The sequence below is a fragment of the Aythya ferina genome (genome assembly GCF_964211825.1).
Source record: "Aythya ferina genome assembly, chromosome: 2".
NCBI classification, from domain to species: domain Eukaryota; kingdom Metazoa; phylum Chordata; class Aves; order Anseriformes; family Anatidae; genus Aythya; species Aythya ferina.
This window is the reverse complement of record NC_140297.1, coordinates 97,210,343-97,229,770: the sequence shown is the minus strand read 5'-3', so window position 1 is coordinate 97,229,770 and position 19,428 is coordinate 97,210,343. Positions and strand designations below refer to the sequence as shown.

The window sequence follows — 19,428 nt, the reverse complement described above, 5'->3', positions numbered from 1 at the left end:
GACAAGAAATGGCTCCTAATTTCGAACCTGAGCCTCCCCTGGCACAACCATTCCCTCTACCCCTATCACTAGTTATCTACAAGAAAAGCCCGACCCCAGCTCCCCACACCTTCCTTTCAGGTAGTTATTAGATTAATAAGGTCTCCCCTGAGCCTCCTCTTCCCCAGACCAAACCCCCCCCAGCTCCCTCAGCCACCCCTCACAGGACTGGTGCTCCAGGCCCTTCCCCAGCTCCGTAGCCCTTCTCTGTGCACTCTTTTGATATGACATGATTAAAATGTTAAATCTTAACGTGATTAAATCAGATTCATTTCACACACACACACATACAGCAGAGCAGTCTCTTGTGGAACAGGCCCACCTGCTCACCAACCGATGACAGCCTTCTTGCAAAACAAGACGTTTTTAGCACTTCCTGCAAAAGAAGTATTTTGTACAATTCCACTCACGCTTCATGAGTACTGCCACAGTTGTGTTCTTCTGCTTGTGCCAGCTTTTTTTTTTTTTGGCATCACCATCCCTGGCAGTGTCAAAGGAAAGATTGGACCTGGCACTTAGGGATGTGGTTTAGCGGGTGACAGTGGTAGTAGGGTGATGGTTGGACCAGATGATCTTGAAGGTCTCTTCCAGCTTTAATGTTTCTATGATTTGTAAGATACTCAGAGCTACATTTTCCACTTTGCAGCCTGACACAACTTCAAGACAGAAAGCCCTACGTTTGCAGGAAATCACTTACCTAGCTGATTAAGGAGGTATTGGGGAGGCTTTGGGGAGGCAAGGACAATCCCCAGACATGGACTGTATATCTCGAAACAAGACACTGGAACTCATGATAAGGAAGCAGCAGACAGACAGAGAAACGAATGTAAGGACTATAAATCTCGAAACTGGACATTGGAATTCATTATAAAGATACAACAAACGGGAGAATTAGCAACAACCAGCTCTTGCAATTAAGAAACATGCCAATTCAGCAGATTCCTGACCAAAGGTGAAAAGTACACTGTGAGGAAGACTCGGGGTCTTCCTCCCAAAGACCCCTGCCCACATCCCAAAGACCCCTGCCCACAATTCTTGGGAGGCTCTACGCAGGCGCAAGGTGCCAAAAGGCTAATTAGCATGAGAAGCGAGGGAAGGCGGGGATAGGCAATGAATATGTATAGGCGCTTGTAGAATATTGATAGATTGATTGTATAAATTCAAGACTGCTTTCCGCTTTGGGTATGCACGATAGGTGGAGAGATCCCCCGTGCATCCAGCGCTGCAATAAAGAATATACCACTTAAAGGAATTTCGGCTTCGATCTTTGAATCATAGCTTTAAAGCAACCTGTGATTCTCACTCTACCTTCTTCTCTGACTTGCCTTAATGTATCAATTAGAACAATTTGATCACATCGCCGAAGTAATTATGTTACACTAGTTTGATTTGAACCATTTGAACCTAGGTGGATACTTGCTAAAAGTTCAACAGCAGTGTAACATGTCAGCATTCCACCACACAAGGCATTACATCATTTTAATTACCAGAATATGAGCTGTCTTGGGTCAAATTCCCTATTTGTAGTAAATACTAGGATTATTTTCATGTTTACTTTGAGCCCAGCTACGTTACTTCTTGACTTGTATCTCATATTCTGGCTTCCCACCTCCTCTGCTTACTGCTTCTGGAAGCAAGGGCTTGGTGGAGTGCCATAAAGATGCTGGGTTACAAATGTATCTCCTACATTCTGCAATTATTTACTTTGAATCTTTTTAGGAAATGCTGGAGGTCATTTGAATGTGTTCAGTTAGATTTTACTCTATCTGCAGTGACAGAAGGTAGGAGTTAACATGGCACTTACTAAAAGAGCATTTTCAATGAAATAGATGAATGGCATTGTGCTCCATGAGAACGTTTTTAATTGTATTTCTAAAATGAAGTTACATAATAACATTTCCTCCAACACAAATGCAATAATAAAACACAGGATTTGCATTTACAGAGTATAAAAACAATTAAAAGACTTGAGAATAGCTTTGGTGAAGGCAATGCAGAGTCAGCATTAGCATTTCAGATTTCACATATGGTATCAAACCCTCGGGCACACTATATGACTTTTGTACACCGATGCCTAGATCAGATTCACAAGATGGGGCCTGCTGCTTCAAAAGGGATAATAAATTCCTAACTCAGAAAGACATATCACAATCCTAGAAGAAACCAGAAACAAAACAAGAGCAGGATGTTTCCATAACTCTAGAGTTATGATCCGAGAACATCACAATTTACACCAGGCAGCTTGCGCCTTCTGTTGCATACTCAAACATTTTCATTTCCTGTCAATTCACCTGAGTGCCCTTCTCCTTCACACACTATGCCTTGTAAGAGAAGTTCAAGTTCTGCAATTTTGTTAATTTCCCCCAAGCTCTCTGGTGTCTCAATAAAATATGTTACACTAAGGTAAAGCTAAAAGAAAAATCAGTTCCCAGTTGGTAGAATTTTTCTTGCTTTTACTTAAGTTTTAAATTTGATGAATTCTCCAGATACTCAGGATGTCTGCCTTGGTGTTACTTTAACAAACAATGTATAATATTAAGGACAGTCAGCAACATTTCTTAAGCATCATTAGTAGAGATAGTGTCTTTAAAAAAAAAAAATCAGATGCAAGGAAAATATTATCCTTAAAAACTGTGTGGAACAAAAATAGAGTTTTCTGGTAGCATAAGAATATACATCACAAAACACAGGCAGATACAAGACCAAACAAAATAACTCTTTTGCAGATTCTATTTGCACCAGAAAACAAAAGTTTTAAGGGGAGAATAACTCACAGCTGATCGGTTTTATCTCTGTTTCTGAACAGAACAAACTTCAAGACATTCTAGAAATTCTTCACAATTTTATTAAAATAGTAATTGTTTTCTGTTTTAATTTCTTTAATTGTCATTCAAACGTTTCCATTTCTACGTGGTTAATTCTAACTAACCAACTAACCATATTCCTCCATGATTAGTTTGTTCATAGAACAAAACTAACGTATTTTGCTGCTTTTTTTTTTTTTTTGTTACCTTTCTTTTACGGCAGCTTGCATTCCAAGATATGAAGATGTGAAACCACCAGGATGAGGATTCTCAATTCCATCCAGATCTCCAAAAAAAGTATAAGTTAACATTAAAAGGTTCATTTACCATCTGGCCCCATCATGTCTGCATTATACCAGCTTTTGGCTGCAAAGCTGAAGAGCTTTAATTAGAAGCACTGAACACTACCCAAGACCACACGCAGGAAGAAGATTTTAATTAGGCAATTTAATTTTAAAAATTTATTTTTTCCAAAACACATTAATCTGCAACCATCCAAAACATTTTTCTATCATCCTACCAAATTAGTAGTGGTTAACACATAGGACTTATACATATAAATGTATATATTACATATATACACACACACACACACACGTGTATTAAGTCAAAAAGACTATTACAGTGGGTGAATAAAAGTTTACCTTAAAAAAGCCAGAACTGAAGGATAGTATAAGCCAACTTTCACTTCATTCTCATGCTGGTCATATAAGAGAAGACAGAAGATATTTTCACTACCACTTCAGTGTGTCAACCATAGTCTGCTTACGTCTCTTGGGACATATCTGTGAATTTGCAAGCAAGTAAAACTCTGCTGAATTTGCTAAATTTTCCAGTTATCTAGTCTACATAAATTACCTATAGTCCATGCGCTTCTCAGCTCAGAACTGGACTGACAGCACTGGCTTTTTGTTATTCATCTTTATTTAGAAACAGAGGAGACCAATTCATTATTCTTACATGGAAGGAGATTTTTTTATTTCAATAGCCACAGGCAATAATTTCCAACTATTTGTTGTAGCATGAATTTGAACCGCTGACTTCTACTATCCCTTCTGTTGTTAACTCTTTGTGAAAGAACCAATACGAAGAGATCGGATTGCCAATATACAGAATGCAAAAATATTTAGGAAAACAACTGCAACCTGTTTTAAAAAAAAACATGTTTAAGCAGCAAGGGAAACATGAACTTTACAACCTTTCCACAAATACAGAAATGTCAGCCATGTGAAAAAAATAACAGGAACCCCATAACCAAATTTTTAAGTAAAACAACACTGTACAGAATTTGGATATAGTCAAATCAGCTACATTGAGTTCGTATCAAGTAAAAGAACATTCTCAAACTTACAGAAAGTAAATACTGCAATATTAACTCTGCTAACTACCACGTCACTGTGTGCTGCCATTGCTTGATCTTCTCAGAGTCCCACTTTCAGTCAGGATCCTTACAACATTTGGAATATCAATTCCTTTGTTAAAGGTTTAAAAAAAACAAAAACAGAGAATAAGTGGTTTGATGATGCATTTTAAAGCTCAAGTTACACTGAAACATTTAGATGATGACACGAATTTGGAGCTTTTCTTAATAAATGAAAAACACTCTAGTTAAAAAACACAGTTAAAGAAAAACACAGTTAAAAAATGGAATGTGTTACTTAATTGCCTGGAAACCATTAGCTGTATTCCTGTGAACTGCTCTAATGTTTCAGTAAAGGGTCTCTCTAGCCCTTCTAATCTGTTGCTGACCTGCAAAGATCTGTAGCTGATAATTAGGAAAACATTACCAGAAGCACTCCATTTTAACACTGCACCAATGTCAGTGTTCTCCTCAGAGCACAAGAATTCAACGTTGCTTTGATGAAACTCATTCCCATGACTTTGGAGGAGGGAGGGAGGGGAGAACTGGAAGAAACACAGGGTCAGCTTAAGTGGTAATAACAACCACTCTGTGGCCATAAACAAATGCTAAGGGAAGAGTAGGAATGGGACCTGAAGTGTGCCTGAAGGCTTGTGGGTTATGGGAATATTATGTTCTCCCAACCTCAGATCATCTTTAGATCAGGAAACTTTTCAAGTCTGATACGGCACACTTCTGAACCTTTTGCAACTCTAAATTCCTTTACACAAAATGATGGAAACAGAACCATGTGCTCTATTCCAGATAAAGTAATTCCCCTCTCGCCTTCCATTCCTTCCTTAATTCTTTGCATTCAGTTTGTTCTTCTAACTGATAAGTTGGTATTTCCACTAACCTGATGAGGAGCATTTGAACTTCAGTCAACCAACACTTCAACTGCTTTGAATAACGTTGCGATCGCAAAATTTTGTCATCCAGATACTCATCCCTTTTTCCGGGTCATATAATCAGCAGAGGCCTTAAGCACAGGCCCACAGTTCTACTGGAACCTCCTTACACTGTAAAAAATAATTGCCCGTTTGCTACCTGTTTATTAACTGACTACTTTACTGACCCCTTTCAAACAACTCCAGAAAGTCTGTAAGGAAGGATTTCTCATCATAAAATCTGTATTCATCCTCACCACCAGCACCCTGAGCAGATTATGTTTACCCAGGTGTCTACTAGTTTCCACCCTGTTTTCCTAAACAATTTATATTCAGCTTTCCAATAAAAGCCGGTAGTTTCAAGGACCACCTAGAACCCTGTACTGTCTCTGGACAGGATGGAGTACACTTTCTCAGCAGCCCGAACAGTGCTGTGGTTTGGAACTGTTGCTAAAACAGCATTGATAACGCAGCAGTGCTTTGGCTGTTGCTGCAGTTGGCTTGTGCAGTGTCAAGTTTCTCTCTTTTTCCCTCACACTCTACTCCCACAGTGAGTAGGCTGAGGCAGGACACAGCTGGGACAGCTGACCCCAACTGGCCAAAGGAATATTTGACACCATGTAACATCATGATGCTCAGCAAGCAATAAAATGGTGTGGTGACAAGCTGGGGGTGGGTGTATTGTTCCCTTCTCCCTCCCCGCTCTCTGTCACTTTAATAAATTGTCTTTATCATGTTTTACAACTTTTCTAACTTCTGCTCTTTCTATTCTTTTCCCTGTTTTTCACCAGTTATCACAGTTGAGATTCTCTCTTTTTTTTTCTAATAACAATATGCTTGATTTTAGTTTACTGTCTTTTACCATGTAGATGTTAATAGGCACAAATGAGAAAACAATTAAAAAAATAATAATAATCAGTGTTTATTAACACCTTCAAAGGAGTGCAGCCATTTTGAACTACCATTCCTAAACTGTCTCCTGAAAAAAGTAGAAGGGTAATAAAACCTGTCCTTAATATCTCAAACTGCTTAATGTTTCACAAAGCTAACAAAATTGTTACGTATATTTTCATAAGCGTTTGCATGCGCCTTCATGTATATGTCAATTACCTCTGAAAGCTGGGTTTGCTGCTGCTATTTTGCGTAGAGTAGCAGTAACTTCCTCAACATTCATATTTCTTACACTGTTCAAAAACTCAGTGGTGATGCTGTTCTCATACGCTGCTTCCAAAGTGCCAGCTGAGAAGTTTTGCAGTTCATCTTCCTCAGTTACTGATAAGGACTTCTTAGCTGATCGGCTGCTTGAATAGTCTTAAAGAAAATAAATACTGTTTTTCAGTTGAAGAAAATTCTGAGCAGTCTGCATTACTTAGTTATCTAAATAGGGCTTTTCAAAACATTAATTTCTAGTTTCACACAGCATCATTGGTAAGGTTCACACCTGGCTTCGCTAATAATATCCTCATATAACCGAGAGTCAGAAATGCTTTCTATTTACAGCAAATCCTGAAGAAACAAGGGCGGCAGGTGGGTGAAAGCTTTTCTTTATGGCTTAGAAAAGGAACCGAAAAGGAACCAAAAGTTCCAAGTCTTTCATGTTATAAGCAATTACATTTTTTAAATTAGTATTGTATTGAGGTTTACAATTGAGGTTCTTTGGAGAAAAAATGTCACTGGATAACAAAAACAAATAAACAAAAAGCAAAAACAAACAAACAAAATAGATATGCTTAGTACTCTAGGCATTTTTCTCTCCAAGTTTAGGACAGCATTTCCTGTCACACAGCATGTGAAAACTAACCATTTATTTATATTAAGAAAATTCTCTCATAGAAATCCAATATCCTTTGAAAAATTGCATCAGAAGTACTAAAGTCAAGTAGTGGCAATATTCAGCTTTTAAACAGAATTTTCCATCCTCTACAACCTAATTTTGTTTCCACTAACATCTTACTTGGACTAGACCTGTACTAAGCCTCCTTTCCACCAAGAAGGTAAAAAAATGTGCAAAAAACCTGCCAGTTACACTGTGAAAGACTCCTTAGAAAGAATTGATTCTGGACAGAGGAAAGTCAGAGTCAATACTAACTCAATTTCTCCCTAAATCCTACAGTTAAGCAGGATGAATGTTTTCGAATAGGCTGTCCTTTCCTTTCTAACATCTGTAGAGGATGAGGAAAAAAAACAACAACTATTAATCTATGTTACTTGACCTTAGCTTTATTCTGCTTTTAAGCTCTACTTTAAGAAGCAGGGGGAAAAAAGAAAAAAAGAAAAAAAGAAAAAAAAAAAAAAAAGCTTTTAGAATTTAATCTTAATCAGTGTTAAGATTAAAGCACATTCAAGACTGCAATCCTAACATTACCAGTATCAGAATCACTAATATCTGCAGAATTCAGGTCAGATTGCTCTGTGGATTGTTCCAATACTTCTTCTTCGTTATGTTCAGTATCTAAGAGATCCTATGAATTTGAGAAAAAGATGTATTCAGAAATTCATCAACACAACACCCTAAAATGACAAACTACTACATTTTAATGACCACAGAAACAGATGAGAGATCAGTATTTCTGCTACCAAATTTGAGAAAAAATAATATTTCTTTGAAAACTACATGGCTGGTGATTAACCTTGATGCACACACTGCTCATGTTATCTGTCTACATCTAAAAAGCACTATATTAGGCCTAGTGATACTTACACAACCTAATTCTCTACCTGTCAGATCTAAAAAGAAAGCACTTTACACTCAAAAGATTTTTTAAATTATCTGTTGGAAGATCACAGTTTAGGGTATTCAAGTGTTTCTCCCACATCAAAATTTTTTATTTTATTTTTCTACAACTAATAGATTAGAAGTTACTTTGGCTAGAACTTGATGGCTTTGTAGCATGTCAACTTCTGCCCTCTTTCCATACGAATAAAGCAACAAAAAAAAAGTCTTATACAAAAAGAACAGCAGGGATAAGATGAAAGTAAACTTAATAAAGAAGTAAAAAAAATATAAATAATAAAAGAGAATTATAGGCATGAAATTTACCACAGAGAAATACTGCCTTTTGAGGCAGAAAGAAAGCAATGGAGGAAAGATGTAATACGGGGAGCAAAGATCAACCTTACAGCAAAATCCTGAACTAAGAAAAGCTTTTGAAGACAAAACCACTTTATTTTCCTTGAATCATAGAATGGCTCAGGTTGGAAGGGACCTCAAAGAGCATTTAGTTCCAACCCCCCTGCCATAGGCAAGGACGCCACCCATTAAATCAGGTTGCTCAGGGCCTCATCTAACCTGGTCTGGTTCCATCCAGCTTGTTAGGCTGGTACTCACGCTTGCTTGGCATTTTCCATTCAGGCTCATCTTTTAAACAAAGAAATAGTTAAGTAACTATTAATAGTTACTAATTAAGTAACTATTAATATTAGTAGGAATAGCTGTTGTGGCAAATGAGAATTTTGTTCAATACTGACAATTCTATGAGACAAATTAGCAGGCAAAAGGGCTTCCAAAGACAAATATAGTAAATGAATTACAGCTAGAGGTTCCTGCCATCCCTGTTGGCAATGGGGGAACGAATAAAAATCATTCCAGGTGTGTGGAGTCTGAAGATAGAGCATAACGTGAACTGGAGAAATAGGGAGTACAAATGGCTACTGCAGCAGGCTCAGAGAAGTACTCAAAACATTCATGTTTTGACTGACTTATCTTTACACAGACACCAGCAATGACAGGAGCAGGGAGGAACTGGGTTTTTAATAGCAGAACAAAATTGTGTAAGAAAATTGATGTCAGTGTCTGGTTACACAGTGAACGAAGAGAGGTCAAGACTGAGAAAGGAAAAAGAGAAAATTACCAAGGAGGTCAGAAGAGATAAGAAAACTGTAAGTTAGGATTGAAAAGGGAGTAAAAACAGCAGAAAAACAAATAAGGAAAAGCATGGGAAGTAAAGGACAGAATTAGTTTTGGCCTCTATTTTTAGAAAAAACACACCTTTGAAGACAAAGCATTAAGACTCTTCAACAAAAACGTGGTGAGTTTATCCTATCATAACTAGAAAAATTCTTCAAGCATTTAATGGTCACAACTTTCAGTACGGTTGGCATGGCGATTTTAACTATAAATAAACCATCTGTAACAATAAAAATACGTAATCACAGGAATCTACAGACTTGTAGAACAAAAATAAACCACATCCACATTACTTTTTTTGATGCAGCCTGCTGACGATATTCCACCAGTGCATCTGTGAGAGTCTGTGTTACTTTTAGGATAAAAGCAGCATCGTCTTCATTCAGTATCTCAAAACTTTGCTAGGGAAAAAAAATAATCCACAACATAAAAACCTTGCCTTTGATACAAGTATCATAATGTATATATATATGTATATAATGTATAAGGTTACTGCAGGGACCTTACTGTTTTTATATCTCTATCCTTCTGTCAGATATAGCTAAAGTTACAGAGTAAATAAAGTTTTTATTTTTAATCCCATAAATTGTAGTGGGAGGTGACAAGGTCTCAGAGACAGAGAAATGGGAGAGGATCCTAACAGAATGGTGCTTCAGCTACAATCATTCAAAAAGGAACAACCCAAGAATGTTCCTGCAAAGACATAGTCATCAAGTTCTGTTGAAAACAATGCCATTGGGCACAATAGAAGAGAAGCAGAGGTCTGTCCTAACAACTCAGAGTCTTCCAGATTAAAAGCAAACATCTTCAAACGCCCCAGACAAAGGAAAAAAGTAATCACAAATAACTAGCAATAAATTCATGTGTGACAGCATAATGGGGGGTAGATTGTATTTTAACAATAATAAAGGGTCTCCTTGGGTTTGCACAAGTCATATCTTGTTAAAAAAAATCAGAAGAAAAGGAAGATTAAACTTGGGCAAAGATGCGTCCGCTATCAGTTAATGAAAGAGATCCAATTATTTTAATGATAAAAGCTGAACATAGAGCTCAGTTAAAATATATTCATTAAGAATAATCATTGAAAAACTGGAATTATGATATAAAGAGCAATGATATAAAGATACTTGTATAATTACCTTCCACTACATAAGACAACCTTTGTTTCAAAAGAGGAAGAGAAGATCAAAGTAAAAAAATCAAAAGAAATGCATCATGGAGTTTGTAAAGGCATTACTGTAAATGTTGATATTGAACAATTTTCAAACTTTCCAAAAGAACATTGTCCCAATCACATTCCCAACAGTCCTCCCCTGTTTTTAGGGGACAATCACACTATACAAGAGGATGCCTTGATTCACATTAGTTACTAGCAAGATACAATCTTTACAGTTTCCCCATTAAAAAGAGAAAAAAAAAATTACCATGCAGTAACCGACTCACAGTAACTACCAGTTAAGATTTTCGTTAATTTTGTCTCTAATGTTTTAATGAGATTACCATTTCCATATGCAGGACTGTGAATGTTGTTAATACACGTTACAGCTAGCAACTGCTAGTTTTCCCGTTCGCTTCCCTGCTGTGAAATGTGTGCACAACACATTTTTGACAACCGAACGGAACTCAGCTGTTCTGCCAAACAAAGCGAATAGGTGGGATATTTTTGCGTTTGTCTGTTTCTAAAATATACAACCTGCATGTTATTCCTTAAAAACTGCTTCTTCCCTTTCTTCACAACCAAAATGTTTCAGTAATATTAACTAGTTCCTAATTAGTAATCGATTAGTAATTATAAACTAATTATGAATCAGTAATTTTTAATTACTTAGCAGCACTTCTAATTTTTTTCAGAGATGAAATTGCCAGGAAAGATTTAGCACTTACCAAATAACCCAACAGTTCTTCTTGACTAGTAAATTCCTCAAGATTTGCTGGAGGTTCTTGCTGTTTAACATAAACAAGATCTATTATATGCACTATTTATAACCAAAATTAAACACTAATAAGTACTACGGCTCTTCTAGATTCTGCTCTAATTAAATTGTGTGTACTAGTAGAGAAACACGTACTTGTGTTTTCACAACAAAATCAGAAAAAAATGCATTTTTTTTAAAGTTTTGCTTAGTAACTCGTTTGTTGTTCATAACATTAGTAATTTGAATAAGCAAAAGCCAACAGCATTACCATATATCATAGTAATTATTTTCCCAACTATGTGTGAACTGGAACAACCCCATTAATAGAAAAGTGTTCACCTGAAGTTCCTCATTTTCTTCCTGCAATTGTTTGTTGGTCTCACACCTTAAGATAGAAAATACACACGTTATTTTTTGTTGTATATAAAAATAACACACGCACACAGCTTCCAAATGGTTGATTTATAAAAGGTGTGTCAGTCAATAACTCAGTAATTAGTTTAAATTATTGACACTACAGACTGTATACTTTGAAAGGTCACACATTTCCTTGCAGACATCCTAGTGGTTCCAGATATAACCATAAAATATATTTTAGTGTAAGTTTAGATTTTTTAGTGTAATTAGCTACATAAATTCTAAACCCCAGAGATAAGAAAAAAGTTTGATGTTAATAAAAGCTGTAAACATGCATTGCAGAAAGACAATGCCCCTAACTATAGTACAATTATTTTTTTTTATCAGCACTTCACAAATTTGTGTTTACGAAAAGTTGGTCAGAAATAGTAGTATTTTATAACGTAGCCACAGAAATACTGAGCATACAAAGCCTCATAATTAATTAAAAGTAACAGAAATTCTCAGACTGATGTTGCAGAATTGTTAAGTGGAAGCATCATTTGACTGCTCACTGTCAAATGAAAATCAGATCTTACTCCCTTTGAGAAACTTTACACTGAATTCACATTTCAGAAGTCTCACAAAAATAAACAGGAAGGAACAAGCTGAAGTGCTATTTTAGTAACTGTAACTTCCAAATTAGTCTCTCACTGGAACACCTGACTGCTCGTAATTACCCAGGATCTATCTGAACAACTAAATTAATGAGAGATGTGTGATTTTCCAAAGGATTCTGTTCTTAAAATTTCAAGTATGGGACTGCACAACGACGATCAGTGTCAGGTAAAACTTTCAGAACCTCAACGTGGATGCTCAAGATTGTATTAGCTTCCTATTTTTGACATTTTTACAAACTAATTTACACTCAAATAACTAATACAGTTGTTTGAAAGTTAAACAAATAAATAAAAAGATTCATAAACCTAGACTTGAATCTGGTTTCAATTAGTCCTTTTCCTTAATGATTGGTTGGCCCACAGAGAGGGAGAAGTCCTACAAAAAGACATTTCAGGAGCAAGAAAATTTTTCCTTTTACAGCTAACAGTAAATAAGAAAAAGGTGCTAGCCCTTCATGTCTGACAGAGAAGCAACTGGTATAAAGTCAGGAAACATTCTAAGAGAATTCCATTAAAGCAAAATCAAAGAACTAATTGGTATAACATGTGTAAGACTCATCAGTGTGTATATATCCTTTATCAGCTGCTTTCCTGTGGTTCCTGGTGTTGCACAAAGCTAACTGATGTTGAAGCCATCTCTCCCACACAGAGGTGAATAATTCAAACTAAACTCACAATACTGCTATTAATAAGGACTTTTACAAACATCAAGCAGCTTAGTTCTCTAAGAACCACATATAGTATTTATTATTGTTCCTCCGTGAAAGCTTTTGTAAAGATGATAGCCCAATTGTTGCAGCTATTCGCTGATTATCTTTTCCTTCTAAAATTACATGCAGTTCATATACTGCCCTAATTGTCTAACATGAACCTGTAACAGAGGGTTTTTAATGCACTAGGAAAGATTCTTTTTCAATTTGTGATAAATGAGGATTATACCTTAACGATAACACAGCTAAAACAAAAACTAGCTGCATCTACAGCAAAATCGGAGGTGAGTTTACATACACCAGATTTTCTGTTGCTGATAAAAGCTTATGGAAAAGCACATACTTTCACAAGACAAATATTCTCCTATTACAAGCACACATTTATTCTTCACAGCACACTGCAAACCCCATGTCAGCAGACACCACCTACAACAGTTTCAATGAGTATATTTAAAGGGTTTTTGGGGCGGTGGATTTTTTTGTTTTACTTTTCAGAATCGTTGCCTTTGCTGTCTTCTTCAGTCTTGTTGTCTTTGCTGCTTTCAATAGGCTTATTAGTTTCAGCCTTCTCATCTGGTTTTGCCTGTTCTTGCTGACTTTTTTCCGGCTCCTCTTGAACATTCTTTTCTTCAAAAATGATAAAAACAGTATTGTTAGTAATGGTTTTCCAGTGTACTAATTTAAAAGTATTTCCAGTATACTGATTTAAAATTTGCTCATATATTTTAAAGAAAATATTAATAAAACTTAAAAGGTGAAAGTAAGATATCCTGAAGAAATAAAAATTAAATAAAAACAGAACCTAAAAATTAAAGGCTTGGTTCAGCCGTGAAGCATGTCTGTATTTCTGGTAAGAAATATTCTGAATGAGAGTAATTATAATGCATTTAGACAGTAGCCCAATTTCCCCTTTGACATTAGTTTACAACCAAGCAGTAACTTCTGATGTTTTTTCAGTTACAAAGCATTTGCTAATTTTTACACTTTAATCTGGTTTTGTTTTCAAGAAAACAAACATTAGTCAAATATTTTAGACGTTCAAAAGAAATCTAAGCAATTTGTTTCCTTTTGATTCTCCTTGTGCCCTAAGCAAACAGACTGGCATACAGCCCTTCCCTATTTTTGTTCCTGACAATGAAGAATGCCTGATGTGCCCAAAAGAAGCCTGCGGCCCTTCTCATAGAAATATTCATAGCAAAAACTTCTTCTTATGAATTTTTATGAAGTATCCAGCTACAGAAACTTGAAGTAGACCCAGAGAGTGTTCTTTACAAACATTAGAATTATTCTTTCTGTCTGCCACAGATCCCAAACATATCTATGCATTGTACATGCTGCTTCTATAGCAGAACATAGCTATAGAAATTATACAAAAAGTACACATAGAAGAAATAATTCATGCTTTGTTAGGAGTTAAATATATATATATAGCCTTATTCTCTAACCTTGAATAGGGCCTGGCATTTTTCCGTCCTTATTTTTGCTATCTGTTTCTTCTTCATTACTAAGTGATGTATCCACATGCTGAACTTTGGCTTTTGAAGGGCTGTCATCTGCAGTAGGATCTAAACAAACACATTCAAAATGTAGCAAAATGGACATTATCTTGATAAAGGTGAAAAATAAATTAGTTATAGTGGTTCTAAAAGCGCAATTGAATTTTAACTAGCTGGTTCTGTGCACAAAAAGAAACAGTTACAAACATTAGGAACAATTTTTAGAAGCATTATTCTGTGATAACGTATTAAATATGAACTAGAAGTTTTAAATATTTTATGCCCTGGTTACAATTACATACATAAATTTATTTCTTAACATAATTAAATATTATAAATTATAGTAGCATGCTACACGGTCATGTGCAAAATTAGGCACATTAAGCAAAAGGATTTTGAATAGTATTCAGCTTATTTCAAAACCCCTTCTTAGATTCCAAATGGTTCTTTCCTTTTCAGAGTATGACACTGCTAATTGAGATCATTATACAAACACTCTTCTCATTACTTCTACTGAGCTATTTTAAATAACAGTTTAGACATTAACATGTAATAAAATTATGTACATTAGTTCTAATTCAAGTCTATATTTCCACGCACGTCTGAGAATGAGAGTGCCATAGCAATTCTTATCCATTTTCAGGAATAGCATATAGTCGGACTGTCTGTCCATCCAGATGGTATTGTACAGCAAGTTTTGGAAGATTGATTAAACTGAGTGAAGAAAGTCTCACAGATACCATGTTCCTACAGCTTTGCGAGAATCAAAGGCTGGTAAAACTGGAAAAGTTTTCCTCCCCAGATAAGGGCTGTGGCTGTGCTTTCAGGATTCCATCTGGCTTTCTGGACTGCAAGTTAAATGCACACACTGAGGTCCAACCTGCTCATTCTGCCCAGTTCATCAAAACGCCTGTGAGCAGCTGGCACTGCAGAGAGTACAGCTGTTACCAGGTAAAAAGGTGAACGACTCTGCAAAGTGAGGAAAGCTTTGAGGATGAGTGGGAGAATGGAAAGAGAGAGAACAAAGAGCCAGAAAAAAGGTCTCTCTAGCTGCCCCTGAAAGAACTTGCTCATCCATTAAAGTTTCAGGATACATGGACCTTACAAAACGCAGCTCAGAACACACGCACACACTACCATTCTGACCAAATCTTTCAACCTGCCTTGAAAGAAAGCTATCTTAAATCACAGCAAGTTTACAATTTGCATCCCACTGAGCACACTTACATTCTTGCCATCTCTTCCTCATCATCGGGGCATCCGTAACAACCTATAAATAAAAACCATTTATGTTAGCTATTTTGTGGATACAATTTTAACTTAGGTATTTCATCAAATACTTATTTTTTAAAGATATGACCAGTAGTGGTACACACAAGAGTAAACCACTGAACAGACGTTCAAAAGTAGTTACCTGAACAGTTATTTGCTACAATTAAATCTGTTTTAAGAGCTTAAAAAAATAAAATAGCTGGCTTCAGGGAAAAAAAAAACAACAACAACAACAAAAAAAAAAAACACAATAAAATTAATTTATAACAGTTTATATACCCTCTACTTAAACATTCCTTAAATCAAGACTGAATTTTTTATGGATCTAGTGAAACTGTTCAAGGAAAAACAAAACAGTCTACAAAATATAAATGGAATTAATTATTTCTATATCCATGAAGAAAAATCTGAAACATACATATATGCACGTATGATTTCCATCAACCTAATGTGATTAATATTCTTTCAGTATGTTTATTTGCTTGCAAATAATAATAGTGTGCATGCAAACAGATTTCAGATTTAAGCACTTACAATTTTGCTGAGAGACAACTCTTGCATAATTTAGCAGGATTTGGGGCTTACACAGAAAGAATACTTACTAGCATTAGATCTTTCAAGAAACACTGCTTAACAAGCAGGCTGTTTACACACTGAAATTGATGGAGAGCACAAATTTAAGGTACGCCAAAAAGAACACTAAGCACCTGAGTTAAGTTGTCATGAACCAAAGTGGTGAGGTCCACCTGAAGAAGAAACTTCACCAATATCCTGGCCAGATAAAGCTGGCCAACATTTCTAAACACTATTGCAGTATAAACAACAACTGAAAGCAGTATGAAGATAACTTCATAAGAATGTGCTTCTAATAGTGCAGCCCCTCAACAATTTCAGCTCATGGTGCTCCTATGAGCCCATGCCATTAGAGAGAACCTCACATCCACCTGCAAATTTGTACACTTTCCTGTGTATATCACAGATTTTTTTTCATCTGTTTCTTTTGTGAACTGCCACAGGATGCTAACAGAGCAAAACTCTAACCTAGGAAAGTGTAAAGGTAGTTTCCTAGCAACAATTAAATTGTTTTACATACACACATACACAACTGGAAATTGGCTAAATATTAATACAGATATTTTGTATATTTGATATCCCTAGAGTTGTATTTCTGTAGAGTCAGATAGCATGAATATTATTTCAAACAAGAGAAATACTTAAATACTTATGATGGCAATGACCAATGGGAAATTGTATCCAGAGTAATCTTGGAAGAAATATTAAAGAGACAAAAGCACGTTTAATAAACATTAAAAAAAAAAAAAAAAAAAAAAAAAAAGATTTCTTTTCAGTTTATTTCTAAGTGTATAACTTATGGCACTCTTAAGAAATGTACCTTTATTTGTTTTCTTCCTTCTTTCTTCTCAATTGTTAATGCAACTTGCCTAACTTTTCGGTTGAGTTCAGAGCCTTTACCCTTAACTTCATCAGATTCTGCTATCTCAGGATAATGTTGTTTCTAAAAAAAATAACGAGATGCAAATCATGAAGTCATGCTTTATCCTTTGCAATTCTTTCAAGATCTAGCACAACAAGATAGAATCATGGGAGAAAAATCAACCTGTATACAAAACAGAACTTACTGAAATGTTTAGGTATAGAATTGCAGACTAACTGAGGGGACTGAAGTTAAATCTTCAGCTGAATCTGCTTAAGTTATACTTCTTGAATTCCTATTACATTTACAGTATTTAATAATGTAACATAGATGGGGTAAACAATAAATAAAAGTGTTAAGAACATGAAAACCACCAATACAAGTCTCACTGAGAATATCCATCTGAATTAACAAACAGCAAGATCCTTAAGAAGGACATTGTTGCAGAACCAAAACAATACCCCCCATAATAACATTAGCTCCTAAGGCATCTGAAAGATGGAGCAGTTCCTTCACTGATTCAGTTCTTTAAAGTAATTAAAAAATATATAGTTAGAAGCCTACTAGTCAATTACAGCTGTGGAGTTCCTTTTTGGCATTGTTGGTCAACCAAAATAAAATACACTGACAACTCAGTGTCAGCAATGCACCTGCACACACATTCTCGATGAGGTGAATTTTAAATCTATTTATTAGACCACAACTGTGGTATAAATACACATATTTTCACAAAACCTTTTGTAACAGCTTAAAAATACCAGATCTGTTATTAAAATCTGACTAGCAAACTCTCTACTTAAACCATTATACCAACAATAATAATAATTTAAAAAAAAAAAAAACAAAAACAAAAACACACACACCTTTACTGTAAAAACTTACCAAGTATGCCAGTCTATGCTTGGAGCCACAAACGTGCATGAACATGTTACTCAGTCCTGTTTTACAGTGGCACAGTTGACACTCATAGAGAAAAGGGAAATTGTCTTTTGATCGGTATTCGATTATATAATTAAGTCCTGCATTGATTAAAAAAAAAAAAAGTTAGGAAATTTGATGTCTACTTGTTTCTTAGGCTCCCAAATATAATTAGTGCTAGCTACAAAAGAGATAGTAAAGGAAACTATCCTTACTGCATGTCAAACATATGGATTAAGGTTTTTGTTACTATGAGTTATTTCATTTTCTGGTTCTCTAGACTTCAACATCAAACATATAAAATCAAATTTCTCTGAGATGCCTTATTTTTACCACAGAAAAAATGGGAAAAAAAATCCCTTAAAAATTAATAGCAACAGTTCTTTTGTCACTATTCGTACATTTTAATACATGTCCCTGTAGTTATTCTTCTGGTCCACTACACTCTCCCTTCCCTCCACAGGACCGGCAGCTACAATTGGACAAAAATAGTAACGCTCATTTATGTCCAAGTTTCTTTCTATCATATCACCTTAGACCGTCTACAGACCATACTCGCAGAAGCATTCTAGGCTAAATCTAACAGTTTTATCACTAAGATCAGTCCCTTTCATACCATACTACTAGGTACTAAACATAAAGCTAGTAAAATCAGATAATGTGCATTAAAAGCTTCCATTTTTAAAACTACTCAATAATCTTTAAAGATAAACATCACGCAATCAAACAACTACAGTATTAAAAACCCTCACCGAGTGCAGGTTCTGAATCTTTACATGTGTTAAGTTGCTCTTCCAAAGTCTGTCCATGAAATCTCTCTGGCTCAGTTTGCACTGTAAGATAAGACCAATTTCATGTCATCTCACATCATCCATCAGTCTTCATGGTCTCAAAAAATTTCCAAAATGAAACGAAGTCCTGACTCTAACGTTTGGCTTAGAGAAAACATGCTAAGTAATTCATGTATAAGTGAATCCCTGCTCATAAAGAGCCCCACAGCCCAAATCAAGTCAATTACTGAGAAACTTTATCCCCCAAATCATATTTTCACTTGTTTTATAACATCTTGTGTGCAAATATTATTCTATGTATTATTACAAATATTTACTGTAAACGGGAAATACAATGGATAGAACTGAACTCCAAACAACCTTCTAAGATCTAGACATCTGTACCTCAAAACATTTCATTTCTCTCTACACTCTCTTTTTGTTGACATTAAACATTCTTACCATAATCAGGAAGTTTTTCAGGTGTTTTCACTTGATCTCCTGTGCCACCTGCAGTTTTAACTAAAACAAAAACACACAGAAACACAAAAAACAGAAGTGGAAATTTGGTATAATATATGTATATATATTTAAAGAAAACTATAGACAACAAACATGATTTGTTTTGAGCGTGCTACATGATTTTTTGGGATAAAAAATATTTACACCAAACAACAAACTTATTTAATGTCAGGCAATTCAATGAAGCAGGCAGAGGCAGACCAATGCAGCCTCTACTTACCTCATAACATGGGTTTTAACACACAACACAAAATTAAATTCTTAAACAGTAGCTTAAATTGTAAGCAATTTTGACTGTAATTTAATTTATATAAAGACAACCTGCAACAAGGAGAAA

At 35.5% G+C, this 19,428-nt stretch overlaps 1 protein-coding gene across 7 annotated transcripts in view; it reads right to left on the bottom strand.

Annotated features, from left to right (window-relative positions):
• Positions 1-1,884: 1,884 nt before the first annotated feature.
• The window catches only part of LOC311432695 (uncharacterized protein), a 22,964-nt gene continuing 5,420 nt past the window's right edge, over positions 1,885-19,428 (bottom strand). For 4 of the 7 annotated variants that reach the window (XM_084511153.1, XM_084511156.1, XM_084511152.1 and 1 more), the window contains 13 exons: positions 19,032-19,091; positions 18,552-18,632; positions 17,764-17,900; positions 16,840-16,962; positions 15,402-15,444; positions 14,124-14,243; positions 13,167-13,305; positions 11,292-11,337; positions 10,921-10,980; positions 9,330-9,437; positions 7,495-7,591; positions 6,240-6,440; positions 3,272-4,315 (listed from right to left, as the gene is read on the bottom strand). In XM_084511153.1, the coding sequence (XP_084367279.1) occupies positions 4,236-4,315; positions 6,240-6,440; positions 7,495-7,591; positions 9,330-9,437; positions 10,921-10,980; positions 11,292-11,337; positions 13,167-13,305; positions 14,124-14,243; positions 15,402-15,444; positions 16,840-16,962; positions 17,764-17,900; positions 18,552-18,632; positions 19,032-19,091 (1,295 nt within the window). In that variant the 3' untranslated portion in view covers positions 3,272-4,235. Of the gene's footprint in view, positions 3,130-3,271; positions 6,441-7,494; positions 7,592-9,329; positions 9,438-10,920; positions 10,981-11,291; positions 11,338-13,166; positions 13,306-14,123; positions 14,244-15,401; positions 15,445-16,839; positions 16,963-17,763; positions 17,901-18,551; positions 18,633-19,031; positions 19,092-19,428 lie in introns of those variants that run through there. The other 3 variants (XM_084511154.1, XR_014690248.1, XM_084511157.1) reach the window with 3 other exon arrangements.